The 16,745-nt window shown below is 50.4% G+C and overlaps 2 protein-coding genes and 1 long non-coding RNA gene across 9 annotated transcripts in view; 2 read left to right on the top strand and 1 right to left on the bottom strand.

Annotated features, from left to right (window-relative positions):
- Window positions 1-5,847, top strand: part of STAG3 (stromal antigen 3) — a 38,741-nt gene extending 32,894 nt beyond the window's left edge. For 5 of the 7 annotated variants that reach the window (XM_050783616.1, XM_050783614.1, XM_050783615.1 and 2 more), the window contains 5 exons: window positions 2,146-2,320; window positions 2,587-2,691; window positions 2,936-3,017; window positions 5,187-5,258; window positions 5,465-5,847. In XM_050783616.1, the coding sequence (XP_050639573.1) occupies window positions 2,146-2,320; window positions 2,587-2,691; window positions 2,936-3,017; window positions 5,187-5,258; window positions 5,465-5,473 (443 nt within the window). In that variant the 3' untranslated portion in view covers window positions 5,474-5,847. The remainder of the gene's footprint in view (window positions 1-2,145; window positions 2,321-2,586; window positions 2,692-2,935; window positions 3,018-5,186; window positions 5,259-5,464) is intronic. The other 2 variants (XM_050783618.1, XM_050783619.1) reach the window with 2 other exon arrangements.
- On the bottom strand, window positions 59-4,835 carry LOC126950439 (uncharacterized). Its single transcript, XR_007724175.1, has 2 exons — window positions 4,190-4,835; window positions 59-3,134 (listed from the first exon to the last, which is right to left on the bottom strand). It is a non-coding gene; the product is annotated as an uncharacterized LOC126950439 (long non-coding RNA).
- Window positions 5,848-13,249: 7,402 nt separating the features above from the next.
- PVRIG (PVR related immunoglobulin domain containing) lies at window positions 13,250-15,928 on the top strand. Its single transcript, XM_050783755.1, has 5 exons — window positions 13,250-14,480; window positions 14,566-14,916; window positions 14,999-15,125; window positions 15,212-15,272; window positions 15,377-15,928. Exons 1-5 carry the CDS (start codon window positions 14,363-14,365, stop codon window positions 15,686-15,688), a joined length of 969 nt encoding a protein of 322 aa, XP_050639712.1. The 5' UTR covers window positions 13,250-14,362; the 3' UTR covers window positions 15,689-15,928.
- Window positions 15,929-16,745: the final 817 nt, after the last annotated feature.

Below are 16,745 nucleotides of genomic sequence, written 5' to 3'. Positions count from 1 at the left end.
CACAAATGTTGGACAAAAAGCCTAAAAATAAGTTAAAAGATACTCTTAGGCACATTAAAATTTTAACAGGTTTATTTGAGCATTCAGCAATTTATCAATCAGGCAGTGACAGACTGCAAGCAGTTCAGGGTGCCACCACTGAGGAAACCAGAGGGGTGTCTTACAAGGTGTCTGTGGGAGCAAGACAAAGAAAATATTTAATTGGTTAAAGTGGAAAGTTCATATTTAGAGGTTAACTGACCATAAATCTCTTGTTAGAGGTTAGTCGGTAGTTTCTGACTGGTTAAGCTTAAGTTTCCTTCTCCTAGGTTACACACAACACTTTCACTCTGAGTTGAGTTTCAGTTTGCTGACTTAGGAACCCAAAGTGCAAGAGACGTTTCAGCCTATTGGCCTCCCAGTGAATTTTTTTCACATGTGAGGGAGGCTGCTTAGTGTGTATCAGAATAGCATAGCAAAGGAAGCAGCCAGTCCTGAGGCCATGAGGGGATGGGGGGAATGTTCAAGGAACAGCAGAGAAGACCATTATGGCCAGAATGCAGATGGTAGGATATGAGACCAAATGGGGTGCAGGATCCCAGAGCATCTAAGGCAGAGACTGACTTTTACTCTGAGTGCAGTAGGAAACCATTGGAGGATTTTGAGCAGAGGAACGATAGGATCAACCTCTGTTTTTAAAGGATCCTACTGGCTGCTGTGTTGAAAACAACAGGAGATGGGGGAAGGCTTGAAGCGGGGAGACCAGCAGGGAGGCTGTGGCAGTTGTAGGAATCCAGCCCAAGATTCAAGATAAGAGAGCTTCTTAGGCCAGGGGCAATGGTAGAGGTGCTGAGAAATGGCCAGATTCTGGGTGCATTTTCAAGGTATCTCTAGTAGGCTTTTCTGACAAACTGGATGTGGGATATAAAACAAAAAGAGGAGTTGAGAATAGCTCCAAGTTTTGGCCTGACAGAAGGATGGAGTTGACAGTATCTGAGATGGGGAAGGCAGAGAGTGAAGATAGCTATGGGGGAAGGTTGGGGCATTGGTGTTGGCCACAGGATTACAGGCAGAGATGTTGAACAAACCGTGGGGGCTGTTAAGATGGAGTTCAGGGGAGAGCTGAAGGCTTGAGATCCCTTTGGGATGTGGCAGAGTGTAGGTGATATTTAAGGATGTGAACCTCAGTGGCTGGGTAATCTAGTGAAGATGGGGAAGCCAGTGAAGATGGAGAAGAGGAGAGACTCAAGGGCCCAGCCCTCGGGCATCACACCACTAATAGCTCGGGGAGATCAGGAGGACACACCTGGGGCCCCAGGGTTTCCTCTCTGGGCATACAAGCCCAGGGGTATGGCTCTTCCCTGTTTTCTGTAGCCCTCTGCTTAAACCCATAGCAGCTCACTTTGGGATTATTGTTTTCAGTGGATGAACATGGCCATGGAGAAGGAGGGTAACGGGGGTGTGACTGTTTACAGTTAACAGACTTAATATCAATTTGATTGATGCTTTAAAATAGTATTGCCTGGGTTTTCTCAGGTAGTGAGAATCTTTAGATTCTTTCTCCTCCTCTACCTTCTCCGATCTCTGTAGGAGCTAAGTCCCCCTTCATATCATATCAATTATACTGGCATTGTATACACTTCATTTTTTTCTAGCTTTTAGAAAACCCTGTCTCCCATTTTCCAGTTCTTTCCTGGCCCTCATGAGTCCACTCTAGCCTCTGGTACCAAAACTCTGTTGTCATGTTAAGCTTTTTCTGACCTCAGAAATCTTGGATAGGAGCTCAGATGTCTTCATTGGCTAACTCAGACCTCTCAATCTTAGAGACTCCAACCCTCCCTCATATTTGTGTTCACCTGTTCACCTGTTACAGTTTATCTGTGAAATGTATATTTACATATCTTTCCATCTTGTTTTCTAAGCTGTGTAGCAGGTTTTCCTTGCACAAGGCCTAACTACAATTCTCTAAGCCTTACTTTTTGGTACATAAGGCTATGTATTTAGTACATAGGGCTATGCCCATTTGAGGGCAACAGAATGAGGCTGTATAGGTCTTCCATTCTCTTCTTGATGGCTTTCCCTTACTAAATCCTGGGCAGGTCTTGGAAAGAGAGCACACCTGTTGCAGGCCCTGGGCTGTGGCTAATGTGTGCATCTGCTTGGCAGGGCCTGCCAAGCATGACAGAGAGGACGTCTCCTCATCCCAGGAAGAAAGTCTGAAGCTGAACAGCATCCCGCCCACGCCCACCCTCACCTCCACCGCCGTGAAGAGCAGGCAGCCCCTGTGGGGGCTGGAAGAGATGGAGGAAGAAGATGACTCAGAGTTGGATTTTGCCCAGGGGTGAGGCCATGGAGGGAATCTGGGTGTCTGAGTTCCCAGTTTGGTGTCTGGCTACCTCCATCTTGCTGTTTCTGTTTTGTAACAGAAACAACCCTGCTGTAGCAGTCCCTCATTGTTGGGTTCTTCTCTAATCTTTCTCCATTTTTTAGCTTTAAAATGCATCTCTCCCAACACTGAGCTTTTCTCCCCATTAACACCAGCTGCCTTACATCCTCCTCTTCTTACTCTTGATTTTTATCCCATCATTGATCCTGCTTCATTCCCAGCAGTCAGCCCCTCGCAGGCACCCAGAGGTCAAGGTTCTTGAGTCCACAGTATTTCCAGACTCCACGCAACCCTTCAGGTCCTGGTCTGGGCAACCAGCTGATGCGGTGAGCTTCTCTCATCTCCTGTCTTCACTTCAGATCTGTTGCCCACTGTAAGGGGATTCCTGTCTCACCCATTGCCTCTCTGTGGGTGCTTTTTGGGCTTGTTTTAGCCACAGAGCACTTCCTGTCAGCACAATCTGGAAACCTACTATGTTGTACTTAACTTCCCCCACCCCGAATGTCTGAGAAACTCTCAGCGGTCCTCAAAGAACAGTTTGAAAAGCCTGACTCTTTGCCCCTACATCAGACTCAGCCTTATGGAAGAGAATGAGGAAGAAGAGTTAGAAATTCAGGATGAGTCGAGTGAAGAACGGCAGGATACAGACATGGTGAGTGGACCACCCTGCCCTTTCTCTCAAGAACTAGGGGCTGATGTGCCAAAGAGAAGCCAGGGTGCTTCCCCTCTCCCCACTCAGTGATCCCTGGTCTCTGAAAGCTGAATGAATCTAGAGTAAAGGAGGACAGGTTATACATTGGTTTGGACTTGCTTAGACTCTACTTTTAGTAAAGAATAAGGAAAAGAAATTACAAATACCAAAGAAGGTTGGAATAGCACTCTTGTTCCCAATCCCTAAGTAAATGTTGTTGCCTCCGAACCTCCTAGGAATTGGAAGTCCTAATGCTGGAGGTGGGAGGTCATTCAGTCCAGGTGGCAGCCCCCTTCAGTGTCTCTCCTCCCAACACATTACCCCCTGTCCTCCCTCTCCCTACTAGAGGACTTCCCCTCCCTGTCCTTCCCTCACTCCCCTTCTAACCTAGCCTGTTTCCCCAGGAGGAAATGCTGCTGGTGTACTAGGAAAAGCCTGGCATTTGGAGTGAGGTGACCTGAGTGCTAGTCCTCAACTCCATGTCAAGTTAGCACTTTACCCCTTCTCAGCCTGCATTTTCTCACCTTTATTTTTGATTTATTTTTATTTTTTGATGTAGAGTCTCTCTCTGTCGCCTAGGCTGGAGTGCAGTGGCACAGTCTCGGCTCACTGCAACCTCTGCCTCCTGGGCTCAAGCGGTTCTCCTGCCTCAGACTCCCAAGTAGCTGGGATTACAGGCGTGTGCCATCATGCCTGGCTAATTTTTTTTGTATTTTTAGTAGAGGTGGGATTTCACCATGTTGGCCAGGCTATTCTCGAACACCTGACCTCGAGTGGATCCACCTGCCTCAGCCTCCTTTAGTGCTGGATTACAGGTGTGAGTCACTGCGTGCAGCCCATTTTCTCATCTTTAAAACAGAACTGTTAGCCTGTAGTTCCAGCAACTCAGGAGGTGGAGACAGGAGGATCAATAGTCCAGGAGTTGGAGTCCAGCCTGGGTAACAGTAAACTCCTGTCTCTTAAAAAAAAAAAAAAAAAAAATCAACAATTCAAAAATAAATAAAATGGACCTTTTACATAAAATATAAGGTAAAACCACTTTATACATGGAAAGGGGCTATGTCTGAGTTCAGGCTACTGTAATGGAATTCCATAGACTGATATCTTACAAACAGCAGAAATTCATTTCTCACGGTTCTGGAGGCTGAAGTCCCAGGGTTGGGTTCTGGTGAGGGCCTTCTTCCAGCCTGCAGACTGCTGGCTTCTAGTTGTATCCTCACCTGGAGGAGAAACAGCAAGCTAGCTCTCTGACCTGGGCTTAGAAGGCATTCATCCATCCATGAGGGCTGCACCCCTGTGACCCAATCATCTCCCAAAGGCCCCACTTCCAAACAGCATCACACTGGGGGAAGGATTTCAACGTGCGTGTTTGAGGGGACACAGATATTCAGTCCATTACAGGCTCTGCATCTTCTGTTATTCTTCTGTTCTGTTCTCTTCTCTGCAGGGAGGGAAAAAGAACAGAATAGAACAGAACAGGGGAGTCTTGTGCTTAGAAGGAGAAACCAAACAATGATACCTTCAAACCAGAGACTAGAGAGCAAGGCCTCTGTTAAAATATTATTTCCTAACATCTCAGGAAAAATCCATTTTCTGGTTTCCAAACCAAAGGCATTGAAGGGGCTCAGTCAGCAGGCCAAGAAGTGTTCTGCAGTCAGGCCCGATCCTCGTGTCCACACTAACATCCCTACCAGGAGGTGCCATAGGGGCCTGCTGTGCCCATATTTGTTCTTATGAGGCTGGGAAAGGAACTGGTTTTTTTGTTTGTGAAGTGATAGAAGTGTGGAAAGGACTTTTTGACTTTTTTTTTTTTTTTGAGACGGAGTCTCGCTCTGTCGCCAAGGCTGGAGTGCAGTGGCCGGATCTCAGCTCACTGCAAGCTCCGCCTCCCGGGTTCCCGCCATTCTCCTGCCTCAGCCTCCCGAGTAGCTGGGACTACAGGCGCCCACCACCTCGCCCGGCTAGTTTTTTGTCTTTTTTGGTAGAGACGGGGTTTCACCGTGTTAGCCAGGATGGTCTTGATCTCCTGACCTCGTGAATCCGCCCATCTCGGCCTCCCAAAGTGCTGGGATTACAGGCTTGAGCCACCGCACCCGGCCCCTTTTTGACTTTTAACCTCATTCTCTCTAGCAAGCAAGTAGCTACTCTTCCCCCAGTGAGCGTGGGCTGGACCTCTTAGATTCTACAGAGCTGGATGTTGAGGTGAGTGTCCCCAGAGCAGGAGGAGTTTGTGTCCTTGGGAAATGCTGGCAGGCAACCCATGTACTCATCAAATTGACAGAAAGGCCACAGCCTGGGGGTGGCCCTCTGAGCTGTCTCTGGGGCTTTTACGGTAACCCAGGGGAGGATGGTCTGCCCATTGGCCTGTTGCTGTGTCCTGTGTATTCCTTTCATCTTTCTCATTATAGGATTTCTGACATGACTGGGCCCCTCCCCAGCTCCACTCCCTACCTCAAGGATGTGACCATTTGGAAAAGGCAAAGAGAAAAGGAGCAAAATGAAGCATTCCCCCAGGCTTTTCCCTGGGCTCTGAGGGGAAGGAGTTGGGCATTGTTTTTCTAACCTAACCTTTCCCTCTGGTGATATTGGGGTAGAGAAGCTGAGAGACCCTGTCCTCCCTAATGCACTGTGACCCAGTCCCCCTGCCTTTTTCCTGTTCTGTTTGGAGTGGAGAGGGGCAGCGCCTCTCTGTGTCTAATGGAAAGAGCCCATAGTTTCCTGGATTTTTGGAACATCTTTCTCAGCCTATTGTTTGTCCTAATGATTCGCTCAATAAACATGTTTGAATCCACACGTTTCCAAGGTGTGGCTTGAGATCATTAAACTGATGGAGGTCAGGTTCTTCGTCTGCCTTGTCCCATGGCCCAGTGTATAGGTGTCCCCACACCCTGCAGGTGCTTTGTCTACAGGCTCTCCAGGAAGTATTGCTTAGTAACTGAGAGGCGGGGTGAGGCAGTGGAGATAGGGAGGGATTGACTGCCTGTGAGTAGTTTATCTAGTGGCCACAGCCTCTGCAGCAGTGAAAGTTGTGCTGACAGATGGGAGAGTATAGCAGGACCTTGTAAATCTGCCAGTCTCACCCACGTGGGCCAGGCCAGGCCATGTGTCCTGGCAGCCTTCACCCAGGGGTTCTTTCCAAAGGAAATTTTATCCTGTCATCCCAAAGGTACCTGTCATAATTTGGAATTTGATCAAATCACAGTATCTGAGAGTTAAAATGAAACTAAGGAGTTACTGTAAATGTCCAACCCTAAAATCCAAGTGATGTCACCTTCACTCTTGCCTTCTCCAGCTACTTCTTCACCAAGTTCTGTCAAGACTTGGTGAAAAATATTCTCTGGCCTATGTCCTCCACACATTGTCACCATCATCTCTCACCTAGACTGCTGCAGTGCAGCCTCAGGGCCAGCCTCTTGAAACTCAGACAGACGTTTGCTCTTGTTTTGCCTTGTTGAGCAGCATAGCACCTCTATTCTGTCTTGTCCCTCTGACAAGCAGTATTTGAAGACAGTTGTCATTTTGTACTTTCACTGTTTTCTTCTGTGGTTTAAGGAACGCTTCAGCCTCTCTCTTTAGATATAATTTCCAGTTCTTCCCATCATGGGCACCTGCTTTAGTGACAGGTTCTCACTGTGGTCTCCTAGGCCAGACACAGCCATCCAGCTAGTGATCTGTGCAGAAAGAGCCATGACTTCCTGCGATCAGGTCACTTAGCCAAGACTGCCTCACCCCTTTTATTCTCCCTCCCTGCCCCCACCTGTCCCTCCCAGATAAAAGCTAGAAGAAATTGGCTTGTGGGTCTCCTTTTGGAAAGGAGTCTGAGGGAGTCAGAGCTGGGTTGGGGGGAAGGCTAACTCATTGAGAGATCACAAGAGGGTAAGAGCAGCTTGGGGGCTTTACATCAATATGGACACCTGTGTACAGCCAGGCAGCTCAGTGCACTGGGTTGAGTCACAGCCTTTGAATCTGGGAGCTTGACACCATACTCCCTAAAGATTTTGACACTGTTTATTGAGAGGCTGGGTCTAGGTTATCTCCTTGAATATGGGCTCTGTGATGCTTGACTAATAGAAGATGATAGAAATGATGCCGTGCTAGTTAGTGGGCCCAGATTTTAAGGAAACTGGCAGTTTCCATTTCCTATCTCTTCTTGTACTTGGGTTCATGCTTAGAACCCAGTCACCATTCTGTGAGCAAGCCCAGCAGCCGAAGGAAAAGGCCGTGTGTAGGTGTTCCTGCCAGCAGCCCTCACCGAGGTCCCAGCCAACATCCATGTTGGCTGCCAGACTCAGTCCAGACGGGAATCAGATGATTCCAACTTCCCCTGTTTTTCAATTTTCCCAGCTGAGGTCCAGGCATCAGGGAGCAGAGACAGCCCATCTTTTCTGTGCACTTTCCAAATTCCTGACCATGAGCCCATGAGCATAATAAGATGGTGGTTTACACCACTCAGTCTGGAGGGGTTTGTTATGTAGCCATAGCAACTGGAACAGGGCCTTAAAGTCATAAGACTCCCAACATTTGGACATTTATATCAGTTTTTAAAAAAATTTTAAGTTATATAAACATATACTAATTCTATATTATACACATTTAAAATGTAACAGATGAGTTGATGAAATAAGTGTTTTAAAATATTTCATTGGTTAACAGTGCAAAATACCTTTTTGCTCTTAAAAAAGGGTTTAGTGAGAGCAAAGTGAGCAACATTTTTTAAAATCATGGTTCAACATTTTCTGAAGTTCAGTTGAAAGTTTAGTTTAGGGCTGGGTGCGGTGGCTCATGCCTGTAATCCTAGCACTTTGGGAGGCCAAGGCAGGCAGATCACGAGGTCAAAAGATTGAGACCATCCTGACCAACATGGTGAAACCCCGTCTCTACTAAAAATACAACAAAATTAGCTGGGTGTGGTGGCGTGCACCTGTAGTCCCAGCTACTCGGGAGGCTGAGACAGGAGAATCACTTGAACCCGGGAGACGGAGGTTGCAGTGAACCGAGATTGCGCCACTGCACTCCAGCCTGGCGACTGAGCGAGACTCCGTTTCAAAAAAAAAAAGTTGTTTATTCTGATACTAATTTTAATGACCTTCATAACTTCCAGGAGTACCTCTCAAAAACAGGCAAATCCAAGTGGATTAGGTTCCTCTTTGCTGTTAATTGCTTTTTAAATAGATCCAAACCCACTGAAAATCTTCATCTGGAAGACTTGTGAACAGGTCAGAGGATGATTTCCCAGTGCAGACAACAGTGCCCTCATGAGAATAGGCATTGTTTGGGAGCACAAAACCTGAAGTGCATGAGCTGCGGTGTGTGGTGATGGGCTGGGGGTTTGCCTCTCTTCCCTCAGGATACTGATCGTATTCCAGGGCAATCATGACTTACAATGTTTTTATCTACACTTGATCTTGGCCAAAAGGCCAAGAAGCGATACTATATTTTTGTCTTAAAAGATTAGAATTTTTCTTTATTTCTGCTGCACAACATCTGTGGATATTTTTTGTGCACGCCCCCACCTTGACATGCTCAGCTGTGAAGGGTTCATGACAGCGAGCCCCCTGCCGGCCGGCTGGGACAGCCCAGGGCTCCGGCTTCTCAGCAGCATCTCCCACTGGCCAGGCCCAGGCCAGGCTGGACCGAGCTGAGGTCAGCTCAGGTAGCAGGCACGGAGGCCTTTGCCAGCCTGACAAGTGATGCAGAGCAGTGCTTTTCAGGGTCTGGCACTGTAGGGTCCAGCCCTACTGGGTCTGTGGGTTTTTTTCCTCATGTGTGGAGACAAGAGATTGTAGAAATGAAGACACAAGACAGATAGAAAAGACAGCTGGGCCCAGGGGACCACTACCACTTAGATGCGGAGACCAGTAGTGGCCCTGAATGCCTGACCGCGCTGCTATTTATTGTATACAAGGCAAAAGGGGCAGGGTAAGGAGTGTGAGTCATCTCCAGTGATTGATAAGGTCATGTGAGTCACGTGTTCACCGGACAGGGGGCCTTTCCCTTTTAGGTAGCCGAGGCAGAGAGAGAGAGGACAGCTTACGTCGTTATTTCTTCTATGCTCTTCTCAGAAAGATGAAAGAGTTTAATACTTTCACTAATTCTGCTACTATCTAGAAGGTGGAGCCAGGTGTACAGAGCGGAACATGAAAGTGAAACAGGAGCGTGACTGCTGAAGCACAGCATCCCAGGGAAACGGTTAGGCCTCCGGATGACTGTGGGCGGGCCTGACTGTCAGGCCTTCCACAAGAGGTGGTGGAACAGTCTTCTCTAACTCCCCCTGGGAAAGGGAGACTCCCTTTCCCGGTCTGCTACCCTTAGACCAAGGTCTGCTAAGTAACGGGTGCCTTCCCAGGCACTGGCGTTACCACTAGACCAGGGAGCCCTCTAGTGGCCTTGTCTGGGCATGACAGAGAGCTCACACTCTGGTCTTCTAGTCACTTCTCACTGTGTCCCTTCAGCTCCTATCTCTGTATGGCCTGGTTTTTCCTAGGTTATGATTGTAGAAAAAAGATTATTATAATATTGGAATAAAGAGTAATGCTATAAACTAATGGTTAGTGATATTCATATATAATCATATCTATATTTCTAGTATAACTATTCTTATTCTGTATATTTTCTTTATTATACTGGAACCAGCCCTTGGTCTCTTGCCTTGGCAGCTGGGTGGCTTGCCTCCCACATGGCACCGCTGGGCATTGTCTGTTAATATCGAATAATTGTTTTAAGATTACTTTTAATGATTTTCAATAAGGCTTTACCTTTTTTAACTTGCACTGTGGCCATGAGCTCTGCCGGAAGTGACTTGTTGGTGTTGTCTCCTGAGTTATAAAGTGAAGAGATTTTTTTTTTTCAGATTACTGAGAGTCTTCAGTTACTAGATAAGTCGCCCCATCCTTGTAACTCCAGGTGACACTGGGGTTTATGGGATGAAAGAGGAATGTGTGCTTGGATGATAGGGTGTGATAGTGAAGGGGTGAACGGTTTCTTCTCACACATAGACATCGTGAGGTCTTCCTTGAGCTCTTTAGAGCCTTCCCTCCAGATAGGATGAAATACTGAGATCCTAGAAAGGATTCACAAAACGAGTCACTCATCAGGTCAGATTCACCAATTACCCCTAGATGTATGTGGGATTTGGATGTCAGAGAGAAACAGGCACTGAAGATTTTTGGTCAGGATGGGGCAGAGAAATAAGGAGAAGAGCTGAAAACTCACCAAAGGATAGATAAACCCGGGGCATTTAGAGAAGACCTGTAGGGTGCAAAGGAGACCAGAATCCTGGGGAAACTTGAAGGGAAATATACTTAATTTGATTCAGTAAGTTAGGCCCAGTGAAGGGATCGGGTGGCATAGGTAGAAGCCGAAAAATAAAGCATCTTGTATTGCTGGAGTAGCCTCTGTCTCTGAGGTCACATCCGAACTTAGCAAGTCAGCTTAACCTGGTGAGAGACATGGGTTCAACTCCTGGCTTCTGCACTGCCAGGGCAGAAAGGACGACTGCCGTTTGCTGACACAATCTTGCAGTTCAATTTTATTTTTTTAACCAAGGTGTGGGAGAAGGCAGCTCCGCATAATGCTGAATATTATGGGTTCTGAAGTGAAAATTTTTGTCAGGGTTTAAATTTTGGCTTCACTGTGTAAGTAGCCTTTCCACCCTGAGCAAGTTATTTCCCACATAAAGTGATTGTTAAGTATGGAACTGATGTATGTGCATCACTGAGAATGGGTTTAGCACATAGTATCCACTGAAGACACTACCTCACATTAGCTGTATTACTGTGATAAAGGGTAAGCTGTAATTAAAGTTACAGAGGAACAAAAGTGGCCCTTTTCACAACATTAAAACATACATGTAAAAATAAATGCAGCAGTCACAAGTCTTACTCTACAAACTCAGATGAGCAGAAACAACTTTATTTTTCCTCTAATTTCAAGCTCTTTTTCTGCCCAGCTGCTGAGAAAATTTAACTCCTGAGTCTTCTTGGCTTCCTTCCTTTTCCCTAAGGTTGTGTCAAGTGCCAAAGCATTTAGGGGAGGAGGAGGCCTCTAGTCCTCTGTCAAAAATATTTTGGATTTTTATAGCCATTTCCCTTTCTCAGTGGTGAGACTAGGCCCTCCAGGACCCTGTGTTTTGGCCCCAGGAATTGAGGCCGTCCAAATCAGCTGCTTGGGTTCCTATCTGCACTGGGCCCCATGGGCCTACAGAAGAACAGGGGCTGCTCAGGGCTGAGCTGTTTGCTGCACAGAACCAAGGCTAGGATGGAGGAGCTCAGACTCTTCCAGTGGAAGCAGTTATAGGACTGAGAGCCACCCCTGAAGAGGGGACATTGACATCCAGTTGATCTAGGCTCACTGCAAGCTCCGCCTCCCGGGTTCACGCCATTCTCCTGCCTCAGCCTCCTGAGTAGCTGGGACTACAGGTGCCCGCCACCACACCCGGCTAATTTTTTTGTATTTTTAGTAGAGACGGGGTTTCACCATGTTAGCCAGGCGCGAACCCGGGAGGCGGAGCTTGCAGTGAGCCTAGATCGCACCACTGCACTGCATCCTGGGCGACAGAGCAAGACTCTGTCTCAAAAAAAAAAAAAAAAAAAGTTACTATGTGCACACATGTGCACAAGTCATATAAAATATATAAAAAAAGAAACAGCCAGATGGTTGACACTTTTTATAACCATCTTGAAATTACAGAAATAATGGGAGGCCCGGAGCACAGCAAAACAGGTTAAAGGAAGGGGAGAGGAGGGACTTGGCTAGCAAAGGTCTTGTTCTGCAGGTGACACCTCACAGCTGGTGCTCTGCGGAGCCTGTGGTAAGCAAGTCCTTCAGACCCTTTAAGGGGTCCCGCCTCTCAGTTTGTCTTTCCTAGATCCAGACATGGAGACTGCAGAGAAAGGCTGTGTGCATCTGCTGTCTATTCCACCATCTCCTCTGCAGAGGCGGATTTCCCTGACTGAAGACCACGTTGCAGGCCCACAGCTGCCTACAAGCCCTCTGGGCAACCATCCCAAAATATGGCTAAGAAGCCTATTCTGAGGTTAAACATTTTTGGTTTCTTTCAGTGAGAGGCAAGGGTCTTTCAGACTAGGGAGGTAGATATGCAGCAGCCTCAGGTGCCCTAGGTGCTTTGCAGCTATGCTGGCCAGGGCACCCGAGGTAGGTCCCCTCTGCACCAGTCTCACACCCTGCCTGGGGGACGGTAGTGGAGAAAGCGGTAAAAGCAGGTCTGAGGCAGGTGTGGAGATTAGTACAGGTGGCCTGGGCGAAGGGCAAAGGGTTAAAAGAATGTTGGGAGCCATGGGTGACTGGCTGCATAGGTACCATGAAGACCACTATGGGCTGCAGGGTGTGGATGAGGGGACAGTTTGCCCCAGAGACCAAACCTGGTTTGTGTCAAACATCACAGGATTCTTATTTTGTATTTTTTTAATTTTTAATTTTTTTTTTTTTTTTTTTTTTTTTTTTTTTTGAGATAGGGTCTCACTCTTGCCCATGCTGGAGTGTAGTGGCATGATCTTGGCTCATGGCAACCTCTCCGCCTCCCAGGCTCAAGTGATCCTTCCGCCTCAGCCTCCCGAGTAACTGAGACTACAGGCGAAAGCCACCACACCCAGCTAATGTTTATTTTTTGTAGAGGCAGGGTCTCACTGTGTTGCTCAGGCTGGTCTCAAACTCCAGGGCTCAAGTGATCCACCCACCTCAGCCTCCCAAAGTGCTGGGATTATAGTCATGAGCCACCACATCCAGCCAGCACCACAGGATTAAGCAGACATGATGAGTCTTTGACACGGGCAAACCAGGGCCCAGAGAGGTGACTTGGGACAGGGCTGTCTCTTCAGTCCTTACCACACCGTGGACAAGATCAACCTTAAGACAGCACCCTGGGCTCTCACTGGACCCTGGATTCCAGCTCACAGCACACAAAGCAAACTGATCCCTGGACACCTGTTGCTGCCTAGCAGCATTCTGGTCAGTTTGCATCCTTGAAGTGACATAAGCAGGGAACCAATTCAAAGCAACATTTATTTATCAAGACAGGGTTTCACTCTGTCACCCAGGCTGGAGTGCAGTGGTGCAATCACGGTTCACTGCAACTTCTGCCTCCTGGGCTTAAGCGATCCTTCGACCTCAGCCTCCCAAATAGTTGAGACTACAGGTGCCTGCCACCACGCCTGGCTAATTTTTTATTTCCTTTTTTGATAGAGATAAAGTCTTACCATGTTGCCCAGGCTGGTCTTGAACTCCTGGACTCATCCTAAAGTGCTGGCCTCTCATTCCCTGTCTGTGCACACCTCACGGCAAGGGCCAGCCCGTTTCCTCCTGGTCACCTCCAAATCTTGCTGCTTTTAATTCAACTCAGAGGTATGCACGTGAGGTAGGAGGGCAGGGGAGGTGGGGATGGCAGGACATGGATGGTCCTTGAGGCGTCGACTCTGGGTGTCATGGACTGTGAGAGTCGAGAAGGGCAGTGGCCTGCCTAACTTGGGTTCAAAAGTGTCACTCTGGCCACTGCGGTGAGAACTGAAACCAGCCAGGCCAATTCTCCATTGTTTCTGCTCTTCCAGGCAGGAGAATATTAGGCCTGGAGTCAGAAGGTAGCAGTGGCTGGGGATTGTCGGGGGGTGTTGGGAAGAAGTGGTCCTTTGGTCAGGGTGGGAAGCCAACAGGATTTCCTGGTGCATTGGAGGTGAAAGCGAAGAGGCACTGGTGGCTGTGCTTTGGTCCTGAGCAGCCAGAAGCCAGTTGCCATCACCTATGACAAGGGAGACGGCACCTGGAGCAGAGCCCAGTATGGGGTGCGTTCAGGGTAGATCAGGAGGTATGAGTGGGCAGTGGGCAAGTGAGGCTGGGGGTTGTCGGGGAGGCCTGGGTTGCAGGTGTAAGCGTGGGACCCACGTCAGATTGGTGGCGGGTCACGCACACTGGGCTGGCTTTCAGGTCCTCCTTGCTGGCTTCCTGCTCCCAGGGACTTTCTCCTCCCAGATTCCTTAGCTGGGTAAGGGGTAGGACAGAGCCCTTTCCTAGGGAAGCCCGGCATCCCTTGCTGTCCAGGGAAGGGGGAGTCCTTCCAGACCCTGGCAGCTACTCCGCCCCTCCCCTGGCCTCCCCAGGCCTAGCCAGGGCTGGGTTCTCACCCACCTGTGCCACTCTGCCTTGTTACCCGGAAGCACAGCCTTGGGGACTGAGCGGGCCCTCACTGTCACTTTAAGAAGGGAATCAGCCACCTTGTGTTCACCACCTCTGGGGAAGGTGTGAGAGGGGAGAAGGAAGTGGCTGTTTGGCTGCTGACAACATGAAGACTTCCTGCGATGAGAACAGAGGCACAGGTGCTGGCCCTGCAGTCCCCAGAACCCGGACTGGAGGGGGCCATGGGGCGCCGGACCCTGGCCCTGCCCTGGGTGCTGCTGACCCTGTGTGTCACTGCGGGTGAGTGCCGGCACCAGAGAGGGGCAGGGGCTGCAGGGAGGGCGATGTAGGACAACAGCCCACCAACCTTGCTGCTGTTCCACAGGGACCCCGGAGGTGTGGGTGCAAGTTCAGATGGAGGCCACTGAGCTCTCGTCCTTCACTGTCCATTGTGGGTTCCTGGGGCCTGGCTCCATCTCCCTGGTGACTGTGAGCTGGGGAGGCCCCGATGGTGCTGGGGGGACCAAGCTGGCTGTGTTGCACCCAGAACTTGGCACCCGGCAATGGGCCCCTGCTCGCCAGGCCCGCTGGGAAACCCAGAGCAGCATCTCTCTCGCCCTGGAAGACTCTGGGGCCAGCAGCCCCTTCGCCAACACCACCTTCTGCTGCAAGTTTGCATCCTTCCCTGAAGGCTCCTGGGAGTCCTGTGGGAGCCTCCTGCCCAGCTCAGACCCAGGTGGGGCCAGGGTGAGGAGCCCAGGAGGGCAGGGAGGGGCTTGGGCACTGGCCACCGATCTGATTCTTGTCTCTGTGCCCAGGGCTCTCTGCCCCGCCAACTCCTGTCCCCATTCTGCGGGCAGATCTGGCCGGGATCTTGGGGCTCTCAGGAGTCCTCCTCTTTGGCTGTGGATACCTCCTTCACCTGCTGCGCCGACAGAAGCACCGGTGAGACCTGGGCCCTGTTCACATCCCCCTGACACTGGGCTGGCCACATGCCCTGCAGAGCTCTGACCATCCTCGCTCTCTCCCAGCCCTACCCCTAGGCTACAGCCATCCCACACCAACTCCCAGGCACTGACAGCACAAGCATGGGTGAGGAGGGGGGCTGCTTTGGGGACGAGGTGGCAGGGGAAGGGGGGGGGCCAGGGCTGGACCCAAGCTGTACAGACTCACTTGACCCTCCTTCCCCCGTGCAGGCGCCCAGCCAGGCCTCCCAGGCTGCTCTCCACGACCCTTATGCCACTATCAACACCAGCTTCTGCCCAGCTACTTTGGATACGGCTCACCCCAACGGGTGGGCATCGCTCCCCACCCACGCCGCACACCAGCCCCAGGGCCCTGCCGCCTCGGCCTCCACACCCATCCTTGCACGTGGCAGCTTTGTCTCTGTTGAGAACGGACTCTACACTCAGGCATGGGAGAGGCCTCCCCACACCGGTCCCGGCCTCACTCTTTTCCCTGACTGTCGGGGTCCCAGGGCCGTGGAAGGACGCTTCGGAGTTCGATGAGAGAGACCATGAGGCCACTGGACTTTCCCCTTCCCTGGCCTCCTGGGCGCCACCCCCTTACTTTATTCTTGGGCCTCCAATAAGTGTACCACGGGTACTTGGCCAGGCCCACCTGCTGCGGATGTGGTCTGTGTGTGTGCATGCGTGGGGGTGTGTGGGCACAGGTGTGAGTGTGTGCGTGACAGAACCCCATTCCAGTCGTTTCCTGCCGTGACGAAGTCAGCAACACAGTTTCTCTGACTTGGGCCTTGACTGTGCTGCTTCTTTGGGGGTGAAGAGACTGGGGAGGCAGTCTCTACCCCTGGAGGAAGAAGCCAGGTGAGAACCAGAGTGGGTTGGGGCCTCCTTGCAGGGTTGGAGTTGGCCCAGGGAGAGGGCAGTGTCCCAATCTTAGAGATCTGTCCTGGCTTCTTGGGGTGGCGGGGGGTTGGGGGAGCTTCCTGAGGGACACTTCTAGCTGCCTAGATAGAACTGGGGGATCCCAGCAGGATGGTTTCTGCTCCAATCCCACCATGTCCTAGGACAGCTGCAAGGGTTCCTGGGGCTTCAGCCTGAGAGAAGTCCCTGTGGTTTTACCTGGCATCCTTCTGCCGGGCTCCCTGCTGTGGCCTGGTCTGTGGTCCTGATGCCCTCCTTCCATAGCGGGTGTCAGGCAGGGGGTGGAGAGTAGGGGGATTCGCCTGAAATCTTCCCTCAGTCACTTCCCCCACCTCCTCTCCGGGCAGGCAGAGGCCTTCACAGACGTGGGGGCCTCCCCACAAAATGTTCCATCCAGAGCCGGCCCTTCTGCTTGTGGGCCCCACAGCCTAGGCCTGATGGGGCTTTTGCCACACGAGACAGCGTGAGAGAGAGGGCTCTGGGCTTCGAGACTCCCCAGGAACGTAGCAGGCCCTAGGTGGCGGGGCTGTGTCGTTCCAGAGCCAGGCTGAGGCTGCTGCCTGAGCAGGGGTGAGCACCCCTGGGGAGGAAGGGCACCCGCCCCTCAGCCCCTCCCTGGGACTGCATGGGGGATATCGCAGGAAGTGCCAGCTGCCAATCAGGAACCATGCCCTACGTC

This window comes from Macaca thibetana, chromosome 3, assembly GCF_024542745.1.
Source record: "Macaca thibetana thibetana isolate TM-01 chromosome 3, ASM2454274v1, whole genome shotgun sequence".
Lineage (NCBI taxonomy): Eukaryota > Metazoa > Chordata > Mammalia > Primates > Cercopithecidae > Macaca > Macaca thibetana.
Note: the sequence above shows the minus strand (reverse complement) of the source record. Positions and strands in the feature narration are given on the sequence as shown.